This window comes from Pan troglodytes, chromosome 7 (genome assembly GCF_028858775.2).
Source record: "Pan troglodytes isolate AG18354 chromosome 7, NHGRI_mPanTro3-v2.0_pri, whole genome shotgun sequence".
Lineage (NCBI taxonomy): Eukaryota > Metazoa > Chordata > Mammalia > Primates > Hominidae > Pan > Pan troglodytes.
Window position 1 is genome coordinate 82,599,692 of NC_072405.2, and position 26,971 is coordinate 82,626,662.

The window sequence follows — 26,971 nt, forward strand, 5'->3', positions numbered from 1 at the left end:
TACTAAACCCATCTCCAGTGCTTCTTTTCCCATGCATAAGGAATGATGCTGTCATATTTTTTCAAAAATTTTTTTGGCTGCTTAATAGAAAAGCTGAATGAGCTTGATTTCAGTAGAAGACCCACTGATTATGGGTATATTTATTGGGACATATTTTAATAGAAGATAATTCATGTAGGATATCTTCAATGCATTATAATATGATTTTCACTGTATCTCTTCACATGTTATTCCATAACATTCTAATTGGATGGAGAAAGACTGGAATAGTTCAGAAAGGTGTAGCTTTTAAGATCTGAATAAAGTTAATAGTGAGTCTTTTAAAATACATTTAAACAACTGGAAGTATAATCACAACAAGGGACTATGAAGGAAGAATAAATATTGCAAACGACGCTTTATAGTCAATGCAAATACAGTACTTTGAATTACCCAAAATGTATAATGCACAAGAACTCTAAGTCATGTAGTTTACTTGTTGACCATCTGGCTACAGTTCAGTTTCTTCTGCAAAAGCTGTACCTAGTAACCTTCCAAAATTGTTTTTAAATAAAGTTCTTAAATTGTAGCAATAAACAAAAGGACAAAGTACACTTAAAGAATACTGCAGTTTATCAAAAGACATAAGAAATTTCAACTCATACTTGGAGAGTTATAAAAATCAATGTTTTGGCTAAGTTATAAACATGTTTATAATGCAATTATTTGCATAACTCTAGTAATGCTAATGGCGGCTATAAGATTAGGTTTCTAAAAAACCACTAAAAACATAAAAATACTTAGCCTCATTATTTCCCTGTAGAACGTATTCATTTACACCTAAATTTCAGTATTTACTATATCATCATTGCTGATTTTAAGTCACATTCAAAGGATAAGGCAAAACCACCTACGAATTGGCATATTTGTTTATTTCTCAGTTTGTGAAAATGCCCTTAATTTGTTGATGTAGCAAACAAATTTCAACTTTGATTGCTATGCAAAAAAACAAGATAATCTGCTTTGCAATGAACTTTATATAGTTCAACTGCATACAGGCAACATGCTATATATGAAAAAGTTACTAACTGAACTACAGGTATTAAATACTGAAAAGAGTTAACAGTTTATTATAATTTATTTTATTTAACAATCTAGGAAGTTCGCAGCCATCAGCAGTTCCAGTGCAATTTCAGGTGCAATTGGGAATTCAGGAATCTCGGTGGAGCTGTTAGTGTAGCGAACCTTGTACGTAAAATACATGCATACTTTCGATAGCACATGTGAAGGTATCTCTCTAAAATTGACCTCATTGGTTTCGTTCTCAGCAAACTGACCTGTAAAACAAAAGAATTATGTATGTTATTGGCTGAACTGTGTCCTCCAAATTCATATGTTGAAGTCTTAACCCCTTGTACCACAGAATGTGGCTGTATTTAGAGATAAGTTCTTTAAAGAGGTAATTAAAAGAGGTCATTAGGGTGGCAATCCAATATGATTGGTGTCTTTTTGTTTGTTTGTTTGAGACAGAGTCGCGCTCTGTCACCCAGGCTGAAGTGCAATGGCGGGATCTCAGCTCACTGCAACCTCCACCTCCCAGGTTCAAGCGATTTTCCTGCCTCAGCCTCCTGAGTAGCTGGGATTACAGGTGTGCAGCACCACGACCGGCTAATTTTTGTATTTTTAGTAGAGACGGGGTTTCACCATGTTGGTCAGGCTGGTCTCAAACTCCTGACCTCATGATCCACCCACCTCAGCCTCCCAAAGTGCTGGGATTACAGGCATGAGCCACCGCGCCCGGCCATGATTGGTATTCTCGTAAGAGATCCGGACAGAGATGGGCATAGAGGGAAAACTGTGTGAAGACAGGAAGAAGATGGCCATGTACAAGACAAAAAGAGAGCCTCAGAAGAGACCAACTCTACTTTCAACCTCTACACTCCAGAATTGTGAGAAAATAAAGTTCTGTTGTTCAAGCCATCTAGGGGTGGTACTTTGTTATGGCAGCCCTAGCAAACTAATCATCATTAAAATAACCTCAATTAGCACCAAATGAATTATGGAATTCTGATTTTTTTAGTATTAATGTAAGTTTTTTTCTTTTTTTTGACACAGAGTCTTGATCTGTTGCCCAGGCTGGAGTGCAGTGGCATGGTTGTGGCTCACTGGAACCCCTGCCTCCTGGGCTCAAGTGATCCTCCCACCTCAGCCTCCTCGAGTAGCTGGGACCACAGGTGAGCGCCACCATGTCTGGATAATTCTTGTATTTTTTGTAGAGACAGAGTTTTGCCATGTTGCCCAGGCTGGTCTTGAACTACTGGACTCAAGTGATCCCCCTGCCTCAGAATCCCAAAGTGCTAAGATTACAGGCTTGGCCACTTGCACCTGGCCAACATTAAAAAAACCTTTACTAAAATAGTACTTGAGGGCCGGGCGGGGTGGCTCATGCCTGTAATCCCAGCACTTTGGGAGGCCGAGGTGGGCGATCATTTGAGGTCAAGAGTTCGAGAACAGCCTGACTAACATAGTGAAACCCCATCTGTACTAAAAATACAAAATTAGCCGGCCGTGGTGGTGAGTGCCAGTAATCCCAGGTACTCGGGAGGCTGAGGCAGGAGAATTTCTTGAACCCAGGAGGCAGAGGTTGCAGTGAGCCAAGATTGTGCCATTGCACTCCAGCCTAGGCGACAAGAACGAAACTCTGTCTCATAAAAAAAAAAAGATAGTACTTGAGATTCATCAAGACTGAATTTTAAAATTCTAATTCTCTCCCTGTGGGTTGGAAACTTAAGTAGCTTTTCCTAACAATCTTGGTGGTATGATTGGCGAGCAGGATGAAAAAGTAAAATCATTTTTAAAAAAGATCAATCCAGGCAATCAAGTCTTTATGGATCATTAGGATCCCTGTGTTGTACTGAATTTCCATGTAAAAATAAAGTCAGGGCAAATAACAGGTTTTCTGATTTGGCTTTTCTGAGAATTAGTGAATATATAAAATCACTTGAATCCAGGAGGTGGAAGTTGCAGTGAGCTGAGATCATACCACTGCACTCCAACCTGGGTGACAGAGCAAGACTCCGTCTTAAAAGATAAAACAAAACAAACAAAAAACCTATTTAAACTATTTAACTGTTTACCTAAAATAATAAGAAAAATACTACTTAAAAGAAATGGGCTGAGCATGGTGGCTCATGCCTGTAATCACAGCACTTTGGGAGACCTACTTGTAGTCTCAGCTACTGGGGAGGCTCAGGTGGGAGGACTGCTTGAGCCCGGGAGTTCGAGGCTGCAGTGCGCCATGATGGCGCCACTGTACTCCAGCCTGGGCAAGACAGAGACCCTGTCACAAACAAGCAAGCAAGCAAGCAAGCAAGCAAAAGAAACATTTCAGGAAAGGAATTCCATTGTTTCCTCCTTTAGTTTTTTTAAAAATATGATCATGTTAACGAGATCTCTTCACAAGACACTTTCCTTTGTTTAACAGCATTTCATAAACAGTTTTTCAGTCATTCTTCAAAATTTCTGTAGCTACACAAAGGTTGTATCATTTAGCCTTTACACAGAGATAAAATATTTTCTTAGCAGTCTAGTACTAGCACTGTATGCTGAATATAAAAGGCATTTCACATCTACAAATATACTTAGAGAATATAGTATTTTAAAATACTAAAATATATACAAAATGCCTTTTATATATCTGTTGGTTGGGGGTATACTGTAGCAGGGAGAAAGGAGTACTGCAGGACTCAGCAAATAATTCACAACAATGAGGTAAATTTTGGTTTGCCAATAACTAGAACTCCTTTTCTTAAATACATGCCTGAAAATATTGCCTATAGGCACTTATTAAGACTTTGATACTAGACAAATATCAGTGATTTTTCTAAAAGGTGAGATTGATATAACATAAAATCAACCATTTTAAAGTGTACAATTCAGTGGCATTTAGTATATTTACAATGTTGTGCAACTATCCCTTCTATTTAGTTCCAAAACATTTTCATCATCCCAAATTAAAACCCGATAATCCATTAAGCAGTTACTCCTCATCTTCCCCATCCCCCCAGCCTCTGGCAAACACCAATCTGCTTTCCGTCTCTATGGATTTACCTACTCTGGATATTTCATAAAAATGGAATCATACAAATGTGACATTTTGTGTCTGAGTTCTTTTACTTAGCATGCTGTCGAGGTGCATACGGACTGTAGCATGCTGTCAGTACTTCACTCCTTTTCATGCAAACAGTAGTTTGAGGCTGAATGTTTTCTGATCTTTCCAAGATAAAAATCTTGTGTTTAAATTAAAGATCAAATTTATAAAAAGCAAAAGCTCTTTGTTTCTAGCCTGCTGTTATAAAATTAATTTTAATTAAAATTCTGTTGGCATTTGTGATTTTTTTTCCCCTTAAAGTACTTCCTTGCATTGTCCTGTGGAAAAGCCCAAAAGCAATTCATCAGATTCATCAGAGCCATGTTGTGTGTGTGTATGAGGAGTGGGGGGTACAATTCAACCAAGGAGGAATGAGTATCTTCAGCACCCAGATTGGGGCCCCTAAATACCATTTTCTACTAAAAACAGGGATTTTTGGAGAAACAGCTGTTTTCGGGATCGGGGAACAATGTTCATGACACGCCTAAGAAATCTTATTACAGAAAGTAGTATAACTATTCAAGACTAACGGAGCCATGTCAAAAGGACACAGAAGCTAACACAATGTGGCTCTTTCTGACATAAAAATGAAGCAAATGGAACAATCTGAGCACCAGTAAGAATGACTGCAACAGACTGAAAAACATGAAATATAGTCATGAATTCATGATGACATTCACTCAAAAACAAAAACAAAACACTCTTTACTACTGGATGATGCTGAAGAACCAATTCATTACTCTGAAAAATTATATTTAAAAGGAAAAAAATCAAGTCTTTATCATCTTTCCCATATAGACTGTATTTCAATGTAACCAAATAATATCTTATAGGAAAATTTTAGCTAATAAATGCAAAAAATTTTACAGAATTGGAAAGTCACTATTTTGTAATCTCAAAGTAAATCTCAACAATAATCACAATGAATGCTAAATCATAGTGGGGAATTTTTAATGGATGAATCAGCCTGACAACCTGGAACCCACTGATCAAGCTTGACACTGCCAAAAGACATGATAGAACAAGAATACAAGAGTGCTACCTACAAGTATCCTTTGCTTAGAAAAATGTATCAGAGTCTAATCAAGTCTCTGGAATTTTAACTATGAGTTTACAGAATAAAGCTCAAATGTAATTCAATATGAAATATGGACAGCATACAAATGACCTTGCTTCTCTGTAAAATTAATGGCCTGCCTGGAAATAAAAGAAAAGGTGCAGGGGAACTATTGCAGATTTTCCAAGTGAAATGGCACAACATCAGGCATGTGCTTGAAATACTCCAAAAAAGTAGGGATAATGACACAACTTAAGATTGGCAAAATGGGCTGGGCATGGTGGCTCATGCCTGTAATCCCAACACTTTGGGAGGCCGAGGCAGGTGGATTGCTTGAGGTCAGGAGTTCAAGAACAGCCTGACCAACACAGTGAAATCCCATCTCTACTAAAAATACTAAAATTAGCTGGGCGTGGTGGCGGCATGCCTGTAATACCAGCTACTCAGGAAGCTGAGGGAGGAGAATCGCTTGAACCCTAGAGGCAGAGGTTGCAGTGAGCTGAGGTTGTGCCACTGCACTCCAGCCTGGGAGATAGAGCGAAAGACTGGCAAAATGTTAATAACTATTGAAGCTGGATGATGGGCACATGGAGGTGTATTACACAGTTCTCTTTACTTCTGAGTAGGTTTTAAAATCTCCATAGTAAAAACATAGAAGAATTGTGGCCACACACAGTGGCTCACACCTGTAACCCCAGCACTTTGGGAGGTCAAGTTGGGAGGACTGCTTGAGGCCAGGAGTTCAAGACCAACCTGGGCAACATCGCTACAGAAAATACAATTTAAAAAAAGGTGCATGCCTGTGGTTCCAGCTACTCAGGAGGTTGAGGTGGGAGGATTGCTTGAGCCTAGGAAGGCTTGTGCCACTACACTCCAGCCTGGGCAACAGAGCAAGACCCTATCTCAAAAACAAACGAACAAAAAACCCAACAACAACAACAACAACAACAACAACAAAACAACAGACAAAACCAGAAAGAGCTGCAAGGGATCCCAAATAGCCCAAACAATCTTGAAACAGAAAAACAAAGTTGGAGGCCTCATACTTTCTGATTTTGAAACTTACTACAAAGCTACAGTAATCAAAACAGTGTGGTACTGGCATAAGGACAGACATATAGATCAATGGAATAGAATTGAGAGCCCAGAAATACACAAATCTACAGTCAACTGATTTTCAACAAGGGTGCTATGGGGAAACGGTCTCTTCAATAAATGGTAGTGGGATAGCCACATGCAAAAGAATGAAGCTGATCTCTTACTTCACAGCATAAACAAAAATTAACTTAAGACCAAAGACCTAAATTTAAGAGCCAAACCCATAAAACGCCTATAAGAAAACACAAGGGAAAACACAGGGTTAGATTTGACAACAGATTCTTATATATGACACAAAAACCAAAGGAAAAATAAATCACACTTCAAAATTAAAACTTTAGGAGGCCAAGGTGAGTGGATCACTTGAGGCTAGGATTTCGAGACCAGCCTGGCCAACACGGTGAAACTCCATCTCCACTAAAAACACAAAAATTAGCCAGGTGTGGTGGTGGGCACCTGTAATCCCAGCTATTCAGGAGGCTCAGACAGGAGAATCGGTTGAGGGTGCAGTGAGGTGGAGGGTGCAGTGAGCCAAGATTGCACCACTGCACTCCAGCCTGGGCGACACAGCAAGACGCTGTCTCAAAATAAATAAATATATTAATTAATTTAAAAAATAAATAAATAAAAATAAAAGTGTGCTTCAAATGACACCATTAAAAAAAAAAAAAGACCGGCCAGGTGCGGTGGCTCATGCCTGTAATCCCAGCACTTTGGGAGGCTGAGATGGGCGGATCATGAGGTCAGGAGATCAAGACCTTCCCGGCTAACACAGTGAAACCCCGTCTCTACTAAAAATACAAAAAAATTAGCTGGGTGTGGTGGCGGGCGCCTGTGGTCCCAGCTACTCGGGAGGCTGAGGCATGAGAATGGCATGAAACTGGGAGGTGGAGCTTGCAATAAGCCGAGGTTGCACCACTGCACTCCAGCCTGGGCAACAGGTGTCTCGAAAAAAAAAAAAAAAATCTATGGAATGGGAGAAAATATTAGCAAATCATGTATCTGATAAGGGTCTACTACTGAGAATTAATAAGGAACTCTCACAATTCAACAACAAAAATACAAACCACCCAATTCAAAAATGGGCAAAAGACTTGAATAGACATTTCTCCAAAGGAGATACAAAAATGTCTAGGAAGTGTATTAAATAATGTTCAACATCATTAGTCATTAAGGAAATGCAAATCAAAACCACCAGATAGGCTGGGTGTGTTGGCTCACGTCTGTAATCCCAGCACTTTGCGAGGCCGAGGTGGGCTGATCACTTGAAGCCAGGAGTTCAAGACCAGCCTGGCCAACATAGTGAGATCCCATTTCTACCAAAAATACAAAAAATTAGTTTGGCATGGTGGTGTGCACCTATAACCCCAGGTACTCAGGAGGCTGAGGCATGAGAATCGTTTGAACCTGGGAGGTGGAGGTTGCGGTGAGTGGAGACTGTGCCACTGCACTCTAGCCTGCGTAACAGAGTGAGACTATCTCAAAAAACCACCACCACCACCAAACAAACCACCTAAAACCCACCAGATAACCATTTCACACCCATTAAGATAGCAGTGATAAAAAAAAGAGTGGCCAGGCACAGTGGCTCACGCTTGTAATCCCAGCACTTTGGGAGGCTGAGGCGGGCGGATCACCTGAGGCCGGGAATTCGAGACCAGCCTGACCAACATGGAGAAACCCCGTCTCCACTAAAATACAAAATTAGCTGGGCGTGGGGGCGCATGCCTGTAATCACAGCTGCAGGAGAATCGCTTGAACCTGGGAGGTGGAGGTTGCGGTGAACCAAGACTGCACCATTGCACTCCAGCCTGGGCAACGAGAGTGAAACTCTGTCTCAAAAAAAAAAAAAAAACCGAAAAACAAAAAAAAAAAAACAAATATTGGCCAAGATGTATACAAACTGGAAGCCTAGGACACCGTTGGTAGAAATGTAAAACAATTCAGCCACCGTGAAACAGTTCTGTGGCTCCTCCAAAAGTTAAAGAGAATTGTCATATGATCAAGCAACTGCACTTCTAAGAAGACACCCAAAAGAACTCAAAGCAGGTATTCAAACAATTATTTGTACACAAGTGTTCACAGAACTATTCATGGTAGCCAAAATGTGTCAACAACCCAAATACTTATCAACTGATGAATAAACAAATTGTGGTGTATTCACATCTGGCTGAATGAAATATTATTCAGCCATAAAAAAGAATGAAGTGCTGTACATGCACCACATAAATGAACCTTGAAAACATGAAAAATAACAAAAGCCAGATACAAAAGGCCATATACTGTATGATTCAATTTATACAAAATGTCCAGAATAGGTAAATTAGAAAGCAGACTGGTGGTAGTCAGACACTGAGGGTAGAGAATGGGAAGGGATAGTGACAGCTAATGAGTATGGAGCTTGCTTTTGGAGTAATAAAATGTTTTGGAACTAGATAGAGATGATGGCTGCAAAATACTGTGAATGTAGTAAACGTCACTAAATTGTACACTTTAAAACAGCTGCTTTTACATTATGTGAATTTTACTTCAAGAAAAAAATTTTAAGAATAGAGATTTGCGCTGGGTGTGGTGGCTCACGCCTGTAATCCCAGCACTTTGGGAGGCTGAGGCAGGCGGATCACAAGGTCAGATCGAGACCATCCTGGCTAACACGGTGAAACCCCGTCACTACTAAAAGTACAAAAAATTAGCCTGGCGTGTGGTGGGCACCTGCAGTCCCAGACTCGGGAGGCTGAGGCATGAGAATCACTTGAACCCGGGAGGCGAAGGTTGCAGTGAGCCGAGATCGTGCCACTGCACTCCAGCCTGGGCGGCAGAGCAAGACTCCGTCTCAAAAAAAAAAAAAAGAATAGAGATTTGGAAGGTAGCAACTTGTTTTATCTAGCTAGGAACACAAATCACCAGTCTGTGGTTAAAAGGCTGACTATGGGCCGGGCGCAGTGGCTCACACCTATAATCCCTGCACTTTGGGAGGCTGAGGCGGGTGCACTGCCTGAGGTCAGGAGATCAAGACCAGTCCGACCAATATGGTGAAAACCCTGTCTCTACTAAAAATACAAAAAATTAGCCAGGCGTGGTGGTAGGCGCCTGTAATCCCAGCTACTCGGGAGGCTGAGGCAGAAGAATCTCTTGAACCTGGAAGGCGGAGGTTGCAGTGAGCCGAGATGGCACCATTGCACTCCAGCCTGGGTGACAGAGTGAGACTCCATCTCGGGGGAAAAAAAAAAAAAGGCTGACTATGGAACCTAATGTAGGAAAACCAATTCAGTCTTGTTGAAACTTATAGGATAAATAACTGAAAACAGAACATGGCAGAAATCAATTTTTTTCCCCCAATGCAACATAATCATGCAAAAGGCCAGGCATGCAAAAGGCTCATGCCTGTAATCCCCGCACTTTGCGAAGCTGAGGCAGGCGGATCACCTGAGGTCAGGAGTTCAAGACCAGCCTGGCCAACATGGTGAAACCCCATCTCTACTAAAAATACAAAAGTTAAACCTGGGCGTGGTGGCTCACTCTTGTAATCCCAGCACTTTGGGAAGCAGAGGTGGGTGGATCACTTGAGGTCAGGAGTTCGAGACCAGCCTGGCCAACATAGGGAAACCCCGTCTCTACTAAAAATACAAAAATTAGCCAGGCCTGGTGGCAGGTGCTTGTAATCCCAGATACTCAGGAGGCTGAGGCAGGAGAATCGCTTGAACCCGGGAGGTGGAGGTTGCAGTGAGCCAAGATTGTGCCATTGCACTCCAGCCTGGGCAACAGAGCAAGACTCTGTCTCAAAAAAAAAAAAAAAATTAGCCAGGGGTGGTGGTACACACCTGTAATTCCAGCTAGTCTGAGGCAGGAGAATTGCCTGAACCCAGGAGGCGGAGATTGCAGTGAGCTGAGACCGCACCATTGCACTCCAGCCTGGGCAACAGAATGAGACTCTGTCTCTCTCAAACAAAAGAACAAAAACATAATCATACAACAATGTTAGAAGACTTATTTTCTCTTTAAATGCTGAATCATTAATTCAACTTAAAAACATCCATCAAATATTAAAAGTGAATATATGAAGAAAAAGACAGAACTGTGCTTACCTGGGCCACTCAACATGGCTTTTATCGTGCCTGATGTTAATGCATGTTCTCTTTTTACAATAAATTCATGGCCATCAGATGATATCAATTTGACATACATGGCATCAGGGCCTTCACAGCCACCATAGGTTTTCTCCTCTCCATCTAAAGTAAAGTAAGTAGTGAAACAATTTTTGAATCACACAGTGTACTAAAACTAAACAGGTTTGGCTGGGCGCAGTGGCTCACGCCTGTAATCCCAGCACTTTGGCAGGCCAATCACCTGAGGTCAGGAGTTCAAGACCAGCCTGGTCAAACAAGCCCGTCTCTACTAAAAATACAAAAATTAGCTGCGTGTGGTGGCGCACACATGTAATCTCAGCTACTCGGGAGGCTGAGGCAGGAGAATCACTTGAACCTCGGAGGTGGAGGCTGCAGTGAGCCGAGATCACGCCACTGTAGTCCAGCCTGGATGACAGAGCAAAGCTCCATCTCAAAAAAAAAATAAAAATAAAAAATAAACAGATTTATTAACAAGGTTAATATTTGAAGAACTCATACCAGAAACATTTCTGGAAGGTATTATAATAGTCACCAAGACATTAACAGTTTTTAACTCCTTGTTTTATACTTCTCTATCAACATCTTCCAATATCAGAATAAACTGTAGATTTAAGAATGCTACTTCAGTGAAAATTCACTAGTTTTTTCAAGGAGGTGTTAACAGTTGTTTTGTAACCAAAGCAGCCCATTCAAATTTGAAGACTAAGACAAAATATTTAAATAGTATGACTTTAATTCTATCACCTGAAATACTCATTTTTAGCAATAAGATGTATAGCAGATTTATAAATCAGTGTTTATATGCCATGAGAGCTCGACTTCCTTTGACAAGTCCTAAGTTCTAAAAGTTAAGACTTCTTTTACTCAGCATTTCACACTTGATGGTTAAAAATAATGATCAAGTATGTATTTAGGCTGGGGGCGGTGGCTCACATCCCAGCACTTTGGGAGGCCAAGGCGGGTGGATCACGACGTCAGGAGATCGAGACCATCCTGGCTAACACAGTGGAGATCGAGACCATCCTGGCTAACACGGTGAAACCCCGTCTCTACTAAAAATACAAAAAAAATTAGCTGGGCGTGGTGGCGGGTGCCTGTAGTCCCAGCTACTCAGGAGGCTGAGGCAGGAGAATGGCATGAACACAGGAGGCGGAGCTTGCAGTGAGCCGAGACTGCGCCACTGCACTCCAGCCTGGGAAACAGAGAAAGACCCTGTCTCAAAAAAAAAAAAAAAAGTATGCATTTAAACAATACTCGGTTTAAATGCATGCATTAAAAGTAATTAATATGGACAAAATATTGGTCTTTAAAAAAAACCCAAAGCTGACATGAGGAGACAGAGTGCACAGATGTTACTCTGCTACCGCCATTGCTGCTGTACTGGCTTCAGTCACAGTAGCCAGATATATATAGAGTAAAAGTTACATATGCAAGTAAAAATCTCCTTAATTTTTACAATTTTGTACTGTAACAGAATTTTAATTTTTATAATTATTAACATGTGAAATAAAATAGCTTAAGGTTTATTCTAAAAACTCAGGAAGCCCTAGAAAGGATGAAGCTGAAGTACTGTTCAGCCACAAATATCCATTTGTTAAACAATTAATTCAGAAATCTCTAAAATTAAAATTAGTATCAAAATCACTCATGTGCTCCCACTGCCAAAAATGTTTAATTTGAATCAAATCACAAGAAAACAACCAGACAAATTAAAATTGAGGAATAGTCTTTGAAGTAGAAAACTATTTAAAGGAGACTAAAGAGACAAGTTAATGCATTATGATCATTTAAAATTTTTATCCATCCATCCACCCACCCACCCACCTATTTGTTTATTTATTTTTATTTTTTGAGATGGAGTCTCACTTTTGTTGTGGAGTACAATGGCACAATCTCGGCTCACTGCAACTTCCACCTCCCAGGTTCAAGAGGTTCTCCTGCCTCAGCCTCCCGAGCAGCTGGGATTACAGGCGCCCACCACCACGGCTGGCTAATTTTTGTATTTAGTAGAGATGGGGTTTCACCATGTTGGTCAGGATGTCTCGAACTCCTGACCTCAAGTGATCCACCTGCCTTGGCCTCCCAAAGTGCTGGGATTACAGGCATGAGCCGCTGCACCCGGACTACTTATTTATTTACGGTTTTTTTTTTTTTTTTTTTTAAGAGACAGGGCCTTGCTCTGTTACCCAGGCTGGAGTGCAGTGGCGCAATCATGGCTCACAGTAACCTGCAACTCCTGGGTTCAAGAGATCCTTTGGCCTCAGCCTCCAAAGTAGCTGGGAAATAGGCGTGCACCACCATGCCTGGCTTTGGTCTTTGTTTTTTAAAAAACGGCTTCTGTTCCATGTAAAACTTGTAATAAATATTCATCTATGTTATGTCATCTTATGTTATGTAATAAATGTTCATCTATGTTACATTGATTTAATTCTCAGACCCAGCCAGGACCCTAAGAAGACTGAGATGGAGTTTTGCCAACTCTACAATATGAACACACACACATACACACACACGAAAGCAAATTTGGTAAAACATTAACAATCTGGTGAAAGCTATGTTAGTATCTTTTTTTGTCTAATTTTTCATAAAAAGCGGGAGGAGCCATAAAGATGTAAGTAGCTTCTAAATTACAGACTATTCAAGCATATAGATTTTTAGCAGTTTTTGCCAACCTCAAAAAAGAAAAATAAAAATGGTTATTATTTCAATTTATGCTTCTAATATTTTTGGCAACAGAAAACATTGTATGTTTGTCAGGAGAGTTTCAAATTTCTTAAGGTAAAATTACTCACTAAAAATCACAAATTGGGGTTAGCACGATATTATTACTGATCTGCCTGTCGGGAATATATAGTCATGCATTGCTTAACGATGGAGATAACTTCCAAGACAAGAAATGCATCATTAGGCAATCTTATCATGATGCAAACATCCTAAGAGTGTACTTACTAAATCTAGAGTGTATTTAAACCTAGGCTATATGGTGTAACCTACTGCTCCTAGGCTACAAACCTGTACGGTATGTTACTGTATGAATACTATAAGCAACTGTAACATGAGGGTAAGTATTTATGTATCTAAACATAGAAAAGGTACAGTAGAAATATAGCATAAAAGAGTTAAAAAGGTATACCTGTATAGGGCACTCACGATGAATGGAGTCTGCAGGACTGGAAATTGCTCTGTGTGAGTTGGTAAGTGAGTGGTGAGTGAATGTGAAGGCCTAATGCATTACTATACTACTACAGACTTCATAAGTACTGTACACTTAGGCTACAGTAAATTTACCTGTTGCCCAGGCTGGAGCGCAGTCGTGCAATCATAGCTTATTTCTGCCTCGAACTCCTGGGCTCATTCAAGCAACTCTCTGGTCTCAGCCTCCCAGGCAGCTGGACTATAAGCGTGAGCCACTGCACCCAGCACTATTTTTCTTTATATCCTTATTCTATATGCTTTTTTCTATTTTAAAAAATTGTAATTTTTGTTCTTTTTAAATTTTTTTGTTAAAAACTAAGATACAATCACACATTAGCCTAGGCCTATACAAGGACAAGATCATCAAGATGTCACCGTAGGCCACAGGAATTTTTCAGCTCTATTATAATCTTTATGAAACCATGTCACACATGTGGTCCAACACTGACCGAAAAATCATTATGTAGGGCATGACTGTGTAGTAAACATAAGCTGTTGATGTGGACAACTAATTTCAGTCTACTGAAATTTTACTTGTGTTCACTGAATTTTAAAGATCTTTGAAACAAAGTCCAGTTTCTACTAGTTAAAACACAAAATTAATTATCTTTAGCTTACCCATTTTGTTCTTATGAAATTCTACTTTGCTTCCCCAGGAACTTTAGTAGTTTCCTGAAAATATAACAATATCATATTAAGATTAATGTTGCAAGAGACAAGTTTTCACTCACTGTTATTTAATGTCCTTGGTGTTAAAAGTTTAAGAACTCTCCCTCCTGGTTACATTACGAGCTCACCATTCCTACAACAAAAACACTGTACTTTTATAAAATCAATTGAAGAATACCAAAATGCTTTGTGAGCTTGATCAGTTGGCACTTCTGAATCAGAGAAAGATTACTTAAAATAGAAACATAACATATAATCATTATAAATTGATTGGGGGTGGGGTTGTTGAAGAGGTTGTAAAATGAGACATGTTAAAAGTAACAGACGTGTAAAAATGTTCATTCCATTAAAATACATACATGGAACATAATTATCGAGAAAAAACTGCCATACTGAGGTGTTTTAAGGCAGAGGTCCTTTATTCTTTTTCTGGATAAAGGCCTCCGTTGAAAATCCAAACAAAACTATGGGTCCTGTTGTATAATAAAGAATTTGGCTGGTTTTTGATCCTTGTTTTGAGAGGTGGCCTCTAAATCCTTGGAATTTCCCTAGTGATACAAGTCCTTGCTATTCTTCATGGGTCCTGGTGGTTTATGTTAACCAGGTAACTCATAATGGGCCTTTGGATAGTTTAAATTAACAAAAGGACTCAGGACAAAAAGCTTTGAGGTGCCTTTTTTGATATCAACATGACCTCCAGTTGGAGGGGTGCTGAAGACTGAGCTCAGCCTTGTTGCTTATGACTCATCAATCATGCCTACAGAATGAAACCCCAAGAAAATCCCTGGACACCAAAGCTCAAGGGAGCTTTTGAGGTTAGCAATGCTCTGTACACCTTGCTATGGTACACATGCTGGAAGGACGATGCATACTGACTTAAAACAGTGAGGACACAGCAAGTTCTGGATCTTGTATTTAGTACACAGTGGTAGACAATAAGCAAATATTTGCTTGAATGAATGGCATGATATAACCAAGGACATGAAGTAACTTCCATGAGAATAAAAAAGACAGGGCTGGGTGCAGTGGCTCACACCTGTAATCCCAGCACTTCGGGTGGCTGAGGCAGGAGTACTGCCTGAACCCAGGAGACTGAGACCAGCCTGGACAACACAGTGAGATCCTATCTCTAAAATAAATAAATAAATAAGAAAAAAGAGAAGTCTTGCTCTTTACTTAGATAAGTACACATACATATTTTTATGCTTCCATCTCTTCCATATACAGGCTAAGTTTTGAAATTTAACAATAAAGTGGTTTAAAATGTACAATTTTTTGAGAAATTATAAATTTGACAAAATAACAAGATGATTGCTAAAGGAAATGGTTTCACTTTCTCAGTAACTGTATTTTAGTAACATACTACAGCATTTATTCAGGGGATCTCATTTATACTGATACTCTTTTTTACGTCATTAACAGGAAAAAAGCATTTCCTAACTATCATGCTCTAAGAAATTCCTGACAAATTTTAGTTCTGGCCTTAAGAGAAGGGTCAAGAAAATGAACCATAACACTTCAACGCAGAAAAGGAACTTGCAAGTAACCTCTCTAATGCCTCAGGTTTAAATAATGTCATCCATGTAGAGAGGATAAATACTTTGTTTCAGGTAGTGACAGAGCAGGAGTAGAAATCAAATCTTAGTCTAGAACACTTGCTAGGCATGGAGACAGATATTCAAAGTACCATCACTCTCTCTCTTTTTTTTTTTTGAGAGGCAGTCTCGCTGTGTTGCCCAGGCTGGAGTGCAGAAGCACGATCTCAGCTCACAGCAACCTCTGCCTCCCAGGTTCAAATGATTTGCCCGCCTCAGCCTCCCCAGTAGCTGGGATTACAGGCGTCTGTCACCGTGCCTGGCTAATTTTTGTATTTTAGTAGAGACCAGGTTTCGCCATGTTGGCCAGGCTGGTCTCGAACTCCTGACCTCAGGTGATCCACTTGCCTCAGCCTCCCAAAGTACCATTTCTAATTTGAGATAAAGCAGAGAAAATAGGCAGCAGTAACAATTAAATCTGATGAGCCTTTTGCAGGCCTAAGAAGCGGTAAACACTGTACTAAATGCCTTACATACATTATCTTGTTTATTTATTTTTTGAGACAAAGTCTCACTCTTTGGCCCAGGCTGGAGTGCAGTGGCGTGATCTTGGCTCACTACAACCTCTGCCTTCCAGGTTCAAACGATTCTTGTGCCTCAGCCTCCCGAGTAGCTGGGACTACAGGTGCATGGGACCATGTCCGGCTAATTTTTGTATTTTCAGTAGAGACGGGGTTTCACCATGTTGGCCAGGCTGGTCTTGAGCTCCTGACCTCAAGTGATCCACCCAACTCAGCCTCCCAAAGTGCTGGGAGTACAGGTGTGAGCCACTATGCCTGGCCTATCTTATTTAAAAACAACTCTTCCACAAGGGAATTATTCTGATTTTAGAGATGAGAAACACTGGAAGAGTCTGCTACTTGTTGAAGGCTTCTACAGCTTAAGTGGCAGCGTTAGGATTTATACCTAGGTAGGTCTGACTTCACAGCCCACATTCCACTCCTTCCATTATTGCCTACTACCACAGTAAAAAATTCTGGCTCCAGTTAAACTTAATTGCTACAATTCCCAACAGCTACTGATGTAAATCCTCAAATAGTTCTCTAAAATTTAAAAATAGTACTGTCATTTTATGATACTACGCAATTTAAAAATTCATGAGAGCCATTATTATTTTCTTTTCATTATACTGCTTTGTAAATACTCTTTTAAAAAACAAACAAACAAACAAAAAAAACAAATGCGAGAAAGCTTGGAAGTACAAGAATTTCAAGGGCCAACTCTTCTATCTGGAAAATCTCTAGAATAAAACATTTAGGATGTTTATCTAACTAGCAGTAGCTAAGCAACAATGCAAAGTCACATCTTAGGAGCCCTTTGGGTAGCAACAGTTTCTCTACAGAGTTAATGTAGTAAATCAATTCCATCATTTTATATAACAGAGATTAAGGAGAGGAAGAGAAGACCCACCCTTTCTCCCACCTTTGAAAGGGAAAATCAACATTAAGAGTTAAAATTCCTAATTCTTAGGTAGAAGTTAGAAATATTTAAAATATGATTCAGTTTGGACCCAATCCATAAGTTATCTAAAGAAATATAAGTTTGAGGAGACAAAAATTTCAGCTTGAACATGTATTCCATCACAGAGCTGAATTCTGGAAATATGAATTGGGCAGGTAAAAGCCACTCGTAGGGGAACCACTGGATTGAGAATAGCTCTAGGCAGAAGAAAGAGCATGAACAATGGCCTGAGACATCATTATGCTTTTAGGGTGTTACATATAAATATTAATCTCTTAAAGTTTTTTTGTGTATGTTTGTGTTTAATAACAAATACTTAAAAAATCTAGGTGAGCCTAGGGCCTACACTGAAATTAAGTGTTGAATCTAGTATCAGTGAATATTTATAAGATATTTGAATAGCTTATCCTTTCTTTGATTTGAAACATTACCTTTATCATATTCTATATTGCTACATGAATTTCTAGACTATATTCTGTACAGGAATAGTTGGGTAAGTCTCCATTTTGTTCTCACATGTTTCTTGTTAGGTCTACTTTTAGGTACTTTTAAGTTTCCATTATGAATGGGGTCTGTTTTACTATGATATTTTCCGACAGGCTATTGCTGGTGTTGTTAAAAGCTTTAAAATGTCCTAAGTTGCTTTTGCATCCCGTCATTTTTTTTTGCAGAACTCATATTAGTTTTAATAGTTTTTCAGTTGATTTACTTGAATTACCTAAGTAGATAACAGACACTGCTGCAAAATCTGTTCTTCATATCTTTTTGTCTTTTTACATTGGCTATTTACTTGGATAAAATAAGGTTAGAACAGATCACTCACAAAAATACACTACAGATTAAAGAGCCAAATGTAAAATATCCATAAAAATCCATGAACTCTGGAAAAATAGCAGAAAAAAGAATACAACTAGCTTAGACAGGTATAAAAATGCTTGATGGGGCTGGGTGTGATGGCTCACGCCTGTAATCCCAGCACTTTGGGAGGCCGAAGGGGGTGGATCACCTGAGGTCAGGAGTTCGAGACTAGCCTGACCAACATGGTGAAACCCCGTCTCCACGAAAAATACAATAATTAGCTGGGTGTAGTAGTGGGTGCCTGTAATCCCAGCTACTCGGGAGGCTGAGGCAGGAGAATGGCTTGAACCCAGGAGGCGGAGGTTGCAGTGAGCCAAGATTGCGCCACTGCACTCCAGCCTGGGCGATAAGAGTGAAATTCCGTCTCAAAAAAAAAAAAAAAAAAAAAAAAAAGTATTACATATAGTAGTGTGGATTGCAACAGGTAATCACAGTATGTTAAGTGGTCCCTGGATAGTGAATGATGGTTCTCAGTAGTTTATATTTTGGTGGGCTACAGTTGTTTCATATCAACTTATAAATGGCCAAAAAAAAAAAAAAAAGATAAGCACAGATTTCCTGAATCCTTATATGGAAAAGTGAGTCAAAGGTCAAAGCGTATGGCGAGAAAGGACAGTCTCTTCAACAAAGGAAGCTGGAACAATATCCATATGGATAAGAAGCTCACTGTTAAACCATACACAAAAATCAATTTCAGATGGTTCACAGAATTCAACTTAAAATGCAAAATAAGGCTACTAGAAGAAAACAAATTATTTTCATACCCTCACTGTAGGCAAAGATTTCTCAGCAGCCAGGTGCAGTGGCTCACACCTGCAATCGCAACACTTTGGGAGGGAGATCACTTGAGGTCAGGAATTTGAGACCAGCCGGGCACTCCAGCCTGGGCCACAGAGCGAGACTCTGTCTCAAAAAACAAAACAAAAATCTCAGAAAAGATGCAAAAAGCACAAATTGTAAATGAAAAACTTGATGAACTGCATTTCTCCAAAACAAAACTTCTGTTCATCAAATACCATAGCTGGGCACCGTGGCTCACACGTATAATCTCAGCACTTTGGGAGGCCAAGGCAAGCCGACTGTTTGAACCCAGGAGTTTGAGACCAGCCTGGGCAACATGGTGGTGAAACCCCGTTTCTATAAAAAATAGAAAAATTAGCTGGGCATGGTGGTGCATACCTGTAGCCCAAGGTATTTGGGAGGCTGAGATGGGAGAATCACCTGAGCCCGAGGAGGGTAAGGCTGCAGCAGGCCATGATGGTTCCACTGCATTCCAGCCTGAGCAAGAGTAAGACACTGTCTCAAAAACAAACCAAAAAAAAAAAAAAAAAAAAAAAAAAAAAAAAACTCTCAAAAACCAAAAAGAAAAATGAAAAAAATGAAGTCAAGCCACGAACTGGAAAAAAATATTCACAACGCGTATCTGACAATGGATTTGCATCTAGAGTAAATTTAAAAATTCCTGTGTGTCAATAAAAAAAATCCAATTAAAGTTGGGCAGAAGAATTGAATGAACACATTAAAAAGTGCTCAACATTATTACTCATCAGTGAAACTCAAAACTGCAACGCAATACTACTATACAGCCACGAGTATAGCTAAAATTAAAAAGACTGTGAACATTAAAGGCTGGAGAGGATGTGGAGCAAATGAACTCTCATACACTGCTGATGGGGAGTCCATCATAATAGGAGAATGGATAAATAAGCTGTGGTACATTCATACAGAGCAGTACTATTCACAAAAAGGGATGATCTACTGATACAACATGGATGAATATAAAAATACTACACTAAGTGGACAAGCCAAACAAAAAAAGTATACATTGTATTATCCGATTTATATAAAATTATAGAACAGGCAAAACAAACCAATGGTGACAGCTCAGCAGGTGATTAGAGAGGAACATTCTGGAGTGATAAAAATGTCTTGCTATACATTTGTCAAAACTAAATGGTACAATTAGCATTTCACTGTATGTAGGTTATATTAAAGCTAGAATTTTAAAAAAAGATAGCATTTCTGAAGTTTATTTTACCTTAACTCCAAAGATATCATCACTCTAGGATGGTTTTCTGCCTAATTAAGCTTTTGAAAGTGACATCGGTAATAAAATTAACCCAAATTTTCTAGCTATGCAAATGCTAACAGAGGAGGAATAAGTGTTGGTCGTCCCAAAGAAAGGAAATATGAGACTACAAATCTACAATAGAAGATCTGTTAAGTGAACAGTTATAAAAGGAAAGTAGCTTTTGATCTGGGTCTCAATGGGTAGAGGTATTTTTACCAGGCAAAACTGGAAAGGAGGGAGATCCAGGCAAAGTGAACAGTATGACCTCAGTCAGACAGCTTGGGGCACACAATGTAACTCAGTGTTATTGGAAATCAGTTTACAGATTCATTCATTCAATAAATATTTACCAAGGGTTAGGATGCTAGATGCTCACCTAGGCACTGGGGACAGAGATGAACATAACAAACATTCCAACCTAATGGGAAGAATGGTGGGGACAGAAAACCAAAACAAAATAATACATACGGCATGGTGAAGAACTAACATTAACAGAGATCTGAAGAAAGCAAGGGAATGAGTCACAGATATCTGAAGGAACAGCTTTTTATGGAGGGAGAATGGCAAGGAGAACAGTCTGGCCAGATGAGTGAGTCAAGAAGAGAGTGTAGGAAGATAGGAAAAGAGGTGAGAGTTTGGGAAGTTGGACTTTATCAAAGAGGGGAACAGTGACACATAAGGAACACACATTGAGATACTGACCAAGCCATGGGTCTTTTTTTTTTTTTTTTTTTTGAGACAAGTTCTTGCTCTGTCACCCAAGTTGAAGTACAGTTGTGCAATCCTGGCTCAGTGCAGCCTCAACCTTCCGAGCTCAAAGGATTCTCCCACCTTCCTCCTGAGTAGCCTGCTACCAAGCCCGGCTAAAATTTCTTTTTTTTTTTTAAGTAGAGGTCTCCCTGTGTTGCCCAAGCTGGTCTCCAACTCCTGAGCTCAAGTAAACCTCCTGCCTTGACCTCCCAAAGTGCTGCGATTATAGGTGTGAGCCACCACACATAGCCCAAGACATGGGTCTTGAATGCCTAATATAATAGTAAACAACACTACATAAGAATGTATTCCTCCTTTGCTACATTATCCTGTTTCATCACTCCTATCTATCCTTTTGCTGCTATCATTTCTGAAGACTTGATTTCAGCCCTCCATATAATGTAGTGCTTAAAATCAGTCAACTCCTAGCTATGTCACTGCGGGAGAACTAACCTCATCTTTCCTTGCCTAGTTTCTTCAACGGTAAAATGAGGATAATACAGCATCTACCTCACAGAGCTGTTCTGAAGAATAAATGGCTTTACATATAAAAGCACTCAGAGAACTGCCTAGCACACATTAAAACACTGGCCATTATTCTATTTTTGAACCAGAGGTTCATTTCTATATGTATCAAGGGCCTACCATGTGCCAGGCACTGCTCTACATGCTTGGGAGGAATCTGTGGACAAAATAAATCCAACAACCTCTCCTCCACCCGTATCCTGGAATTTACATTTTTAGTGTGGGGGTTGACACACTAAAGGGCCAAAAAGTAAGTATTTTTTGCTTAGCAGGCTGTAAGGTCTCTGTTACAACTACTCCAACTCTGCCACTGGAGTGCAAAAGCAGCCACAGACAAGATGTAAACGATTGAGTGTGGCTATGATCCAACAAAACTTTATTTATGGGCAAAAAAGGGTACATTTTATATAATTTTCTTTTTTTTTTTTTTTTGAGACAGAGTTTCGCTCTTGTTGCCCAGGCTGGAGTGCAGTGGTGCAACCTTGGCTCACTGCAACCTCCACCTCCCAGGTTCAAGTGATTCTCCTGCCTCAGCCTCCCGAGTAGCTGGGATTACAGGCATGCATCACCACGCCTAGCTAATTTTTTGTATTTTTAGTGGAGACAGGGTTTCACCATTTGGTCAGGCTGGTCTCAAACTCCTGACCTCTGGTAATCCGCCCACCTTGGCCTCCCAAAGTGCTGGGATTACAGGCGTGAGCCACTGCATCCGGCCTATAATTTTCATGTTATAAAATACACATTTACTTTGAATTTTTGTCCAACTATTAAAACATTTAAAAACCATTCTTAGCTTGCGGGTAGTATAAAAGCAGGTAGTGGGCCAGATGTGGCCTGTGGTTCTAACTTGTTGACTCTGTTCTAGCAGGTTCTTAATCTGCAGTCCCCCACTCCTCGAGGTTCACAGATAAGCAGTAGAATCCCAAACCCTTGAATCTGTAAGCACAATTTTGTGCCTATGTGCAGTTCACAGTAAGAGGCATGAGAAGGTCCACAGCTTTCATCTCTTATCATAAATTAAGAACTAGCCCGGTTGAATGAAAATCAATGGCTACCTTATATAGACCCGAATCCATCTCCACATCTGAATTTCTACTCTGTTAGACATTTCTATCTTGAGACTCGGATAAATTAAGTGATAGGACTTCTGTTTCTTCATCTTCCAAATGAGAGAATTGGACTCAATTATGTCCAAAAGTCCATTCTGGCTCTATTTCATGACTAAATCCATCTGAAATTCATCCTTCCCAGACAACCACCTATAACTCAGCTTCCCATGTTTATTACCCAGAGTCGCCCTCCCACAACACAGAACTTAAGGGCTGCAGAGCGCTGCATGTTCTGAGTCTGTCTGCCTCACCCCTGCAAACGACCTCATTATTCTCTCAAATAATATCTCCAAACTCCCTTGTTTCAGTTTTAAAATTATAAGCAGATATTCCCAACATATAATGTGTATTAATCATAGATTCTACATATTAACAGAACCTTTCGAAAGATAGGCTAAAAATAAACTGAAACCAATCACTTCAGTTGCCTTGTCTCTCCATCTTCAGCATTCCTGTGTTTATATATTTTGTCCACCCTGCTATTTCAAATATTGAATAAAAACTGTCCTTTCTACTAAAGGTCAACCTTTCCACTTAAGCAATGATTGATATTCCCTCACCTAACCAAAGACTCTGCTATGGCCATTATTCCCATCCACTTCTTAACCTATTCTGATCAGCCTTTGGCCCACCAGTCCATTTTAGGGGTTCTTATCAAATTTCAACTACTTCACTTGGTCACATGGTCAATTTTTAATCCTCATTTAGCAGTGTTTTATACAATTGCCTACTCCCTCCATCTTGAAACATTTCTTCCTTAGTACTCCAGATGTCACACACTCCTGGCTTTTCTGCTTCCATTACTGTATGCTCCTCTTCTAACTGGAGTGCTCCCAGTCATCTGCCTTCTTCTCCATTTAACAATCCCTATTTGATGTCCTCCAGACCAGAGGTTATCATCTATAAAATATGACTCCCAGATCATCTCCCTAGTTTTTCTCCCGAGTGCCAGTCGTGAATATCCAACTTTTCTACTGCACATATTCTCAGGTGTCTACTAGTTATCGAACTCAGTAAGTCCCATATAGAACTTCTGATTTATCAGTCTCAGAAACTGATACTCCCTTCCTTTGTCTTCCCCATTTCAGTACATGCACTGCTGTTTACCCAGATTCTTGGAAAAGTGATTCGTTATTCAAAAAACATTTTTTTTGTTCGTTTTGTTCCTGGGAAGAAAGCAAAACCCATTTGGCTCCAGCTTCAAATTACATTCCAAATCAGACTACTACTCACTTTCAACTCCACACTTCTAGTTCAAGCTACCATGTCTCAACTGGACATTTGATTTACTTCCCTACTTACCACTCTGATCTTGTCTCCCACCACTCTTCCTTTACTATGCTCCAGTCACACTGGCCTTTTTGGTATTCCTCGAAATCGGTCAAGTTCACTCTTACCTCAAGGTCTTTGCATTTGTAATTGCTGTTGTCCGAAAAGCTTTTAAATCCTCATCATTTAGGTCTCCAGGTAAAACATCAACTCCTCAGAGAGGTCTTCCTTCCCTGATGATCCTACCAAAATTAGACACCCCATCCCAGTCACTCTAACCCTTAACCTTGCTGTATTTTTTTCACATTTATCACTTCCTGAAACTATACTTGCTTACTTACACATATCCTTTCTTTCCTCAAGTTTCTTGACAGCAGGCCTAGAATAGTGCCTGGCACTTAGTAGATGCTCAATAAATATTTCTTGAGTGAATGTACTATTATTTTCCTAATCGCTGAGGCTTGAAATTCAGGCATTACTGGATGGGCTTTTTCTGCTCTTACTTAATAACAACAATAAAGAATTTAGGACAGCAGTTTAGCTGAAATGCATTAACACATAAATATGACCATAGCTGGCCAGATTTGGTGGTTCATGCCTGTAATTCCAGCACTTTGGGAGGCCAAGGCAGGAAGACTACTTGAGGCCCCAAAACAAAAAATTAGCTAGGTGTCGTGGTGGGCACCTATAGTCCCAACTCCTAGGGAGGCTGAGGCAGGTGGATGGTTTGAGCCCAGGAGGTTGAGGCTAGAGTGAGCTGTGATAGGGCTACTGCACTTCAGCCTGGGAGTGCAGAACAGAGTGAGACTCTGACTCAAAAATAAATATGAGCATAATAGCAAAGATTTCCCTGATTATTTTCCAGTGCTAAAAAATCTACCAAAAAAACCAAAATAAACATTTTAGAAGATTTAAACAATTAAATATCACTTTAGAACTTGATGTATAGGACTGACTATAACTTCTGGCTGTAAACTAGTGCCTATTATATTACAGAATTACCATCTGGCAATGCATACACGTGTATTTTTTGAATGGTAGTTATCAAATTTCATATTTAAGAAAAAGAGGAACGGTCACTTAATATTAAACAGGGACCCCAAATCATCATTGGCAAGAAACAATAAATATCCATTATAGTACGTACCACAGCTGTTTCCTTGCCATTGTATCTCCAGAATGAATAAATCCACATGTAAACTGCTACGTTTCAACATGATTATAATGTAAATGAGATCAGACATATGTCATTTTAGGTAACTGAATAGAAAAGGAAACAACTTTCGGGGATCAAAAAGCAAATATGGAGCCAAGCGCGGTGGCTCACGCCTGTAATCGTAGCTCTTTGGGAGGTGGAGGCGGGCGGATCACCAGAGCTCAGGAGTCCAGCCTGACCAACATGGTGAAACCCCATCTCTACTAAAAAAAAAAAAAAAAACAAAATTAGCCGGCAGTGGCGGTGCGCGCCTGTAATCCCAGCTGCTCCAGAGGCTGAGGCAGGAGAATGGCTTGAACCCCGGATGCGGAGGTTGCAGTGAGCCGAGATCAAGTCACTGCACTCCAGCCTCAGGACAGAGCGAGACTCCGTCTCAAAAAAAAAAAAAAAAAAAAAAAAAGAAAAGAAAAAGAAAAAAAAGCAAATATGGCAGTTAAAAAGTGAGAAAGTGAGGTTTTAAGACACTAAAGAATTTCAAGGCCAGGCGCGGTGGCTCACGCCTGTAACCCCAGCACTTTGGGAGGCCGACGGGGGCGGATCACTTGAGGTCAGGAGTTCCACACCAGCCTGGCCAACATGTCGAAACCCCGTCTCTACTAATAATAGATTAGTCAGGCGTGGTGGCATGCGCCTTGGTCCCAGCTACGTGGGAGGCTGAGGCAGGAGAATCACTTGAACCTGGGAGGCAGAGGTTGCAGCAAGCTGAAAACGAACCACTGCACTCTAGCCTGGGCAACAAGAGCAAGTCTGTCTCCCCCGGCCCCCTAAAAAAGAATTTCGGTTTTCTACACTAAAAGCAATGTGGAGTAGAAATGCTCACTCTAAATGGCACAAACTCCACAGTTATATGTTACTCAACAGATCTCAGTTCCTTAAGAGAAACTCAATGGGCACAGTATTTCACACTAGATACCTCCTTTCAGACAAGACTGGACGGGCAGTAGATGCACGATACCCCCAACTCATGAAGTCGAGCATAGAATCACCCAACAAGTTACCCAGAAGATAAACTTCTCGGGTACTGCAGCTAGAAGAAGCGAGAGACCTCTCCCTGGGCTAGGGACTGACTTCAAGAAAAGAACTAATCTGAGCGGACACGAGGAACAAGCAGAAAGGAAAAGCGACAGGGCTACCATGCTCCTAACTCCACCCTCCCGCGCTCAGCCCGGAGAATGCCCAGTCTCGCTGGCTGCTGCCCCTCCTTCCACCTCTTTCCAAACCCACCGAGCGGCGCCAGGAAAGGTCCCGCCGCCCTCTTCTCCCCTCCCCCAAACTAGGGGCTGGGGAGGCCCAAGGAGGTTAACAGCTTCCGTTCCTTCCCCGCCCAGAAGGGAAGGGGTGGGAAGTGGGATTGCGAGCTCGTCCAGTCTCGGCCTCCCTCGCCCTCCACCCTTACCCGGAGCTCCGTTTCCGCCCCAGCCCGAGACTCACTCGTCAGTCCCGCAGCCACCGCAGCCGGGTCCCCGCGTACTGCCACAGCCCCTATCCCAGGGCCGCCCCCCCACCCCCAGCTGCCTGCTCCGGTGGGTTCCGGGGCAGTCGAAAGAATTACTTCCGCTGGGTCAGAGCCGCTTTCTGCGACGCGCGGGAGATCCGTACCTGGTGAGGCGAGGACGCAGAGTGTGTCGCTCACTTCCGTCTGGAGGTAGTGCGTAGCGCCCTACTCTTTTCCCCTATAGTAGGCCAGCCTATGAACGCAACCGGCAAATTTTGACCAATCCGAGTCTAGCTCTTCTGGATTCCCAGCATGCAGCGCAGACCCTGATCCAATTGCTGTAAAGACGCGTCCTTAGAGAGGCTCTCGGGAGTCCGAGAGAGCACTGCATTCTGGGATTTGTAGTT

At 40.7% G+C, this 26,971-nt stretch overlaps 1 protein-coding gene across 13 annotated transcripts; it reads right to left on the bottom strand.

Annotated features, from left to right (window-relative positions):
- Window positions 1-894: 894 nt before the first annotated feature.
- On the bottom strand, window positions 895-26,820 carry ELOC (elongin C). Of its 13 annotated transcripts, none has more exons than XM_054656390.2 (5): window positions 26,729-26,772; window positions 18,954-19,092; window positions 14,225-14,278; window positions 10,370-10,513; window positions 895-1,316 (listed from the first exon to the last, which is right to left on the bottom strand). In XM_054656390.2, the coding sequence occupies exons 3-5, from the start codon at window positions 14,226-14,228 to the stop codon at window positions 1,126-1,128; spliced, it is 339 nt and encodes a 112-aa protein (XP_054512365.1). In that variant the 5' UTR covers window positions 14,229-14,278; window positions 18,954-19,092; window positions 26,729-26,772; the 3' UTR covers window positions 895-1,125. The 13 variants fall into 13 exon arrangements, with proteins under 13 accessions (XP_054512365.1, XP_024200704.1, XP_016814390.1 ...); XM_024344936.3 differs by lacking the exon at window positions 26,729-26,772 and adding an exon at window positions 26,561-26,675; XM_016958901.3 differs by lacking the exons at window positions 18,954-19,092; window positions 26,729-26,772 and adding exons at window positions 24,042-24,155; window positions 26,561-26,671.
- Between the last annotated feature and the right edge of the window lie 151 nt (window positions 26,821-26,971).

What these genes read in the sequence shown, in the direction of transcription:
- ELOC (XM_016958899.4), bottom strand. An exon ending in AGCCATGTTGAGTGGCCCAG is followed by an intron (nt 1,317 to 10,369) that starts GTAAGCACAGTT and finishes TTTGTTTTACAG; the next exon opens with GTCAGTTTGCTGAGAACGAA.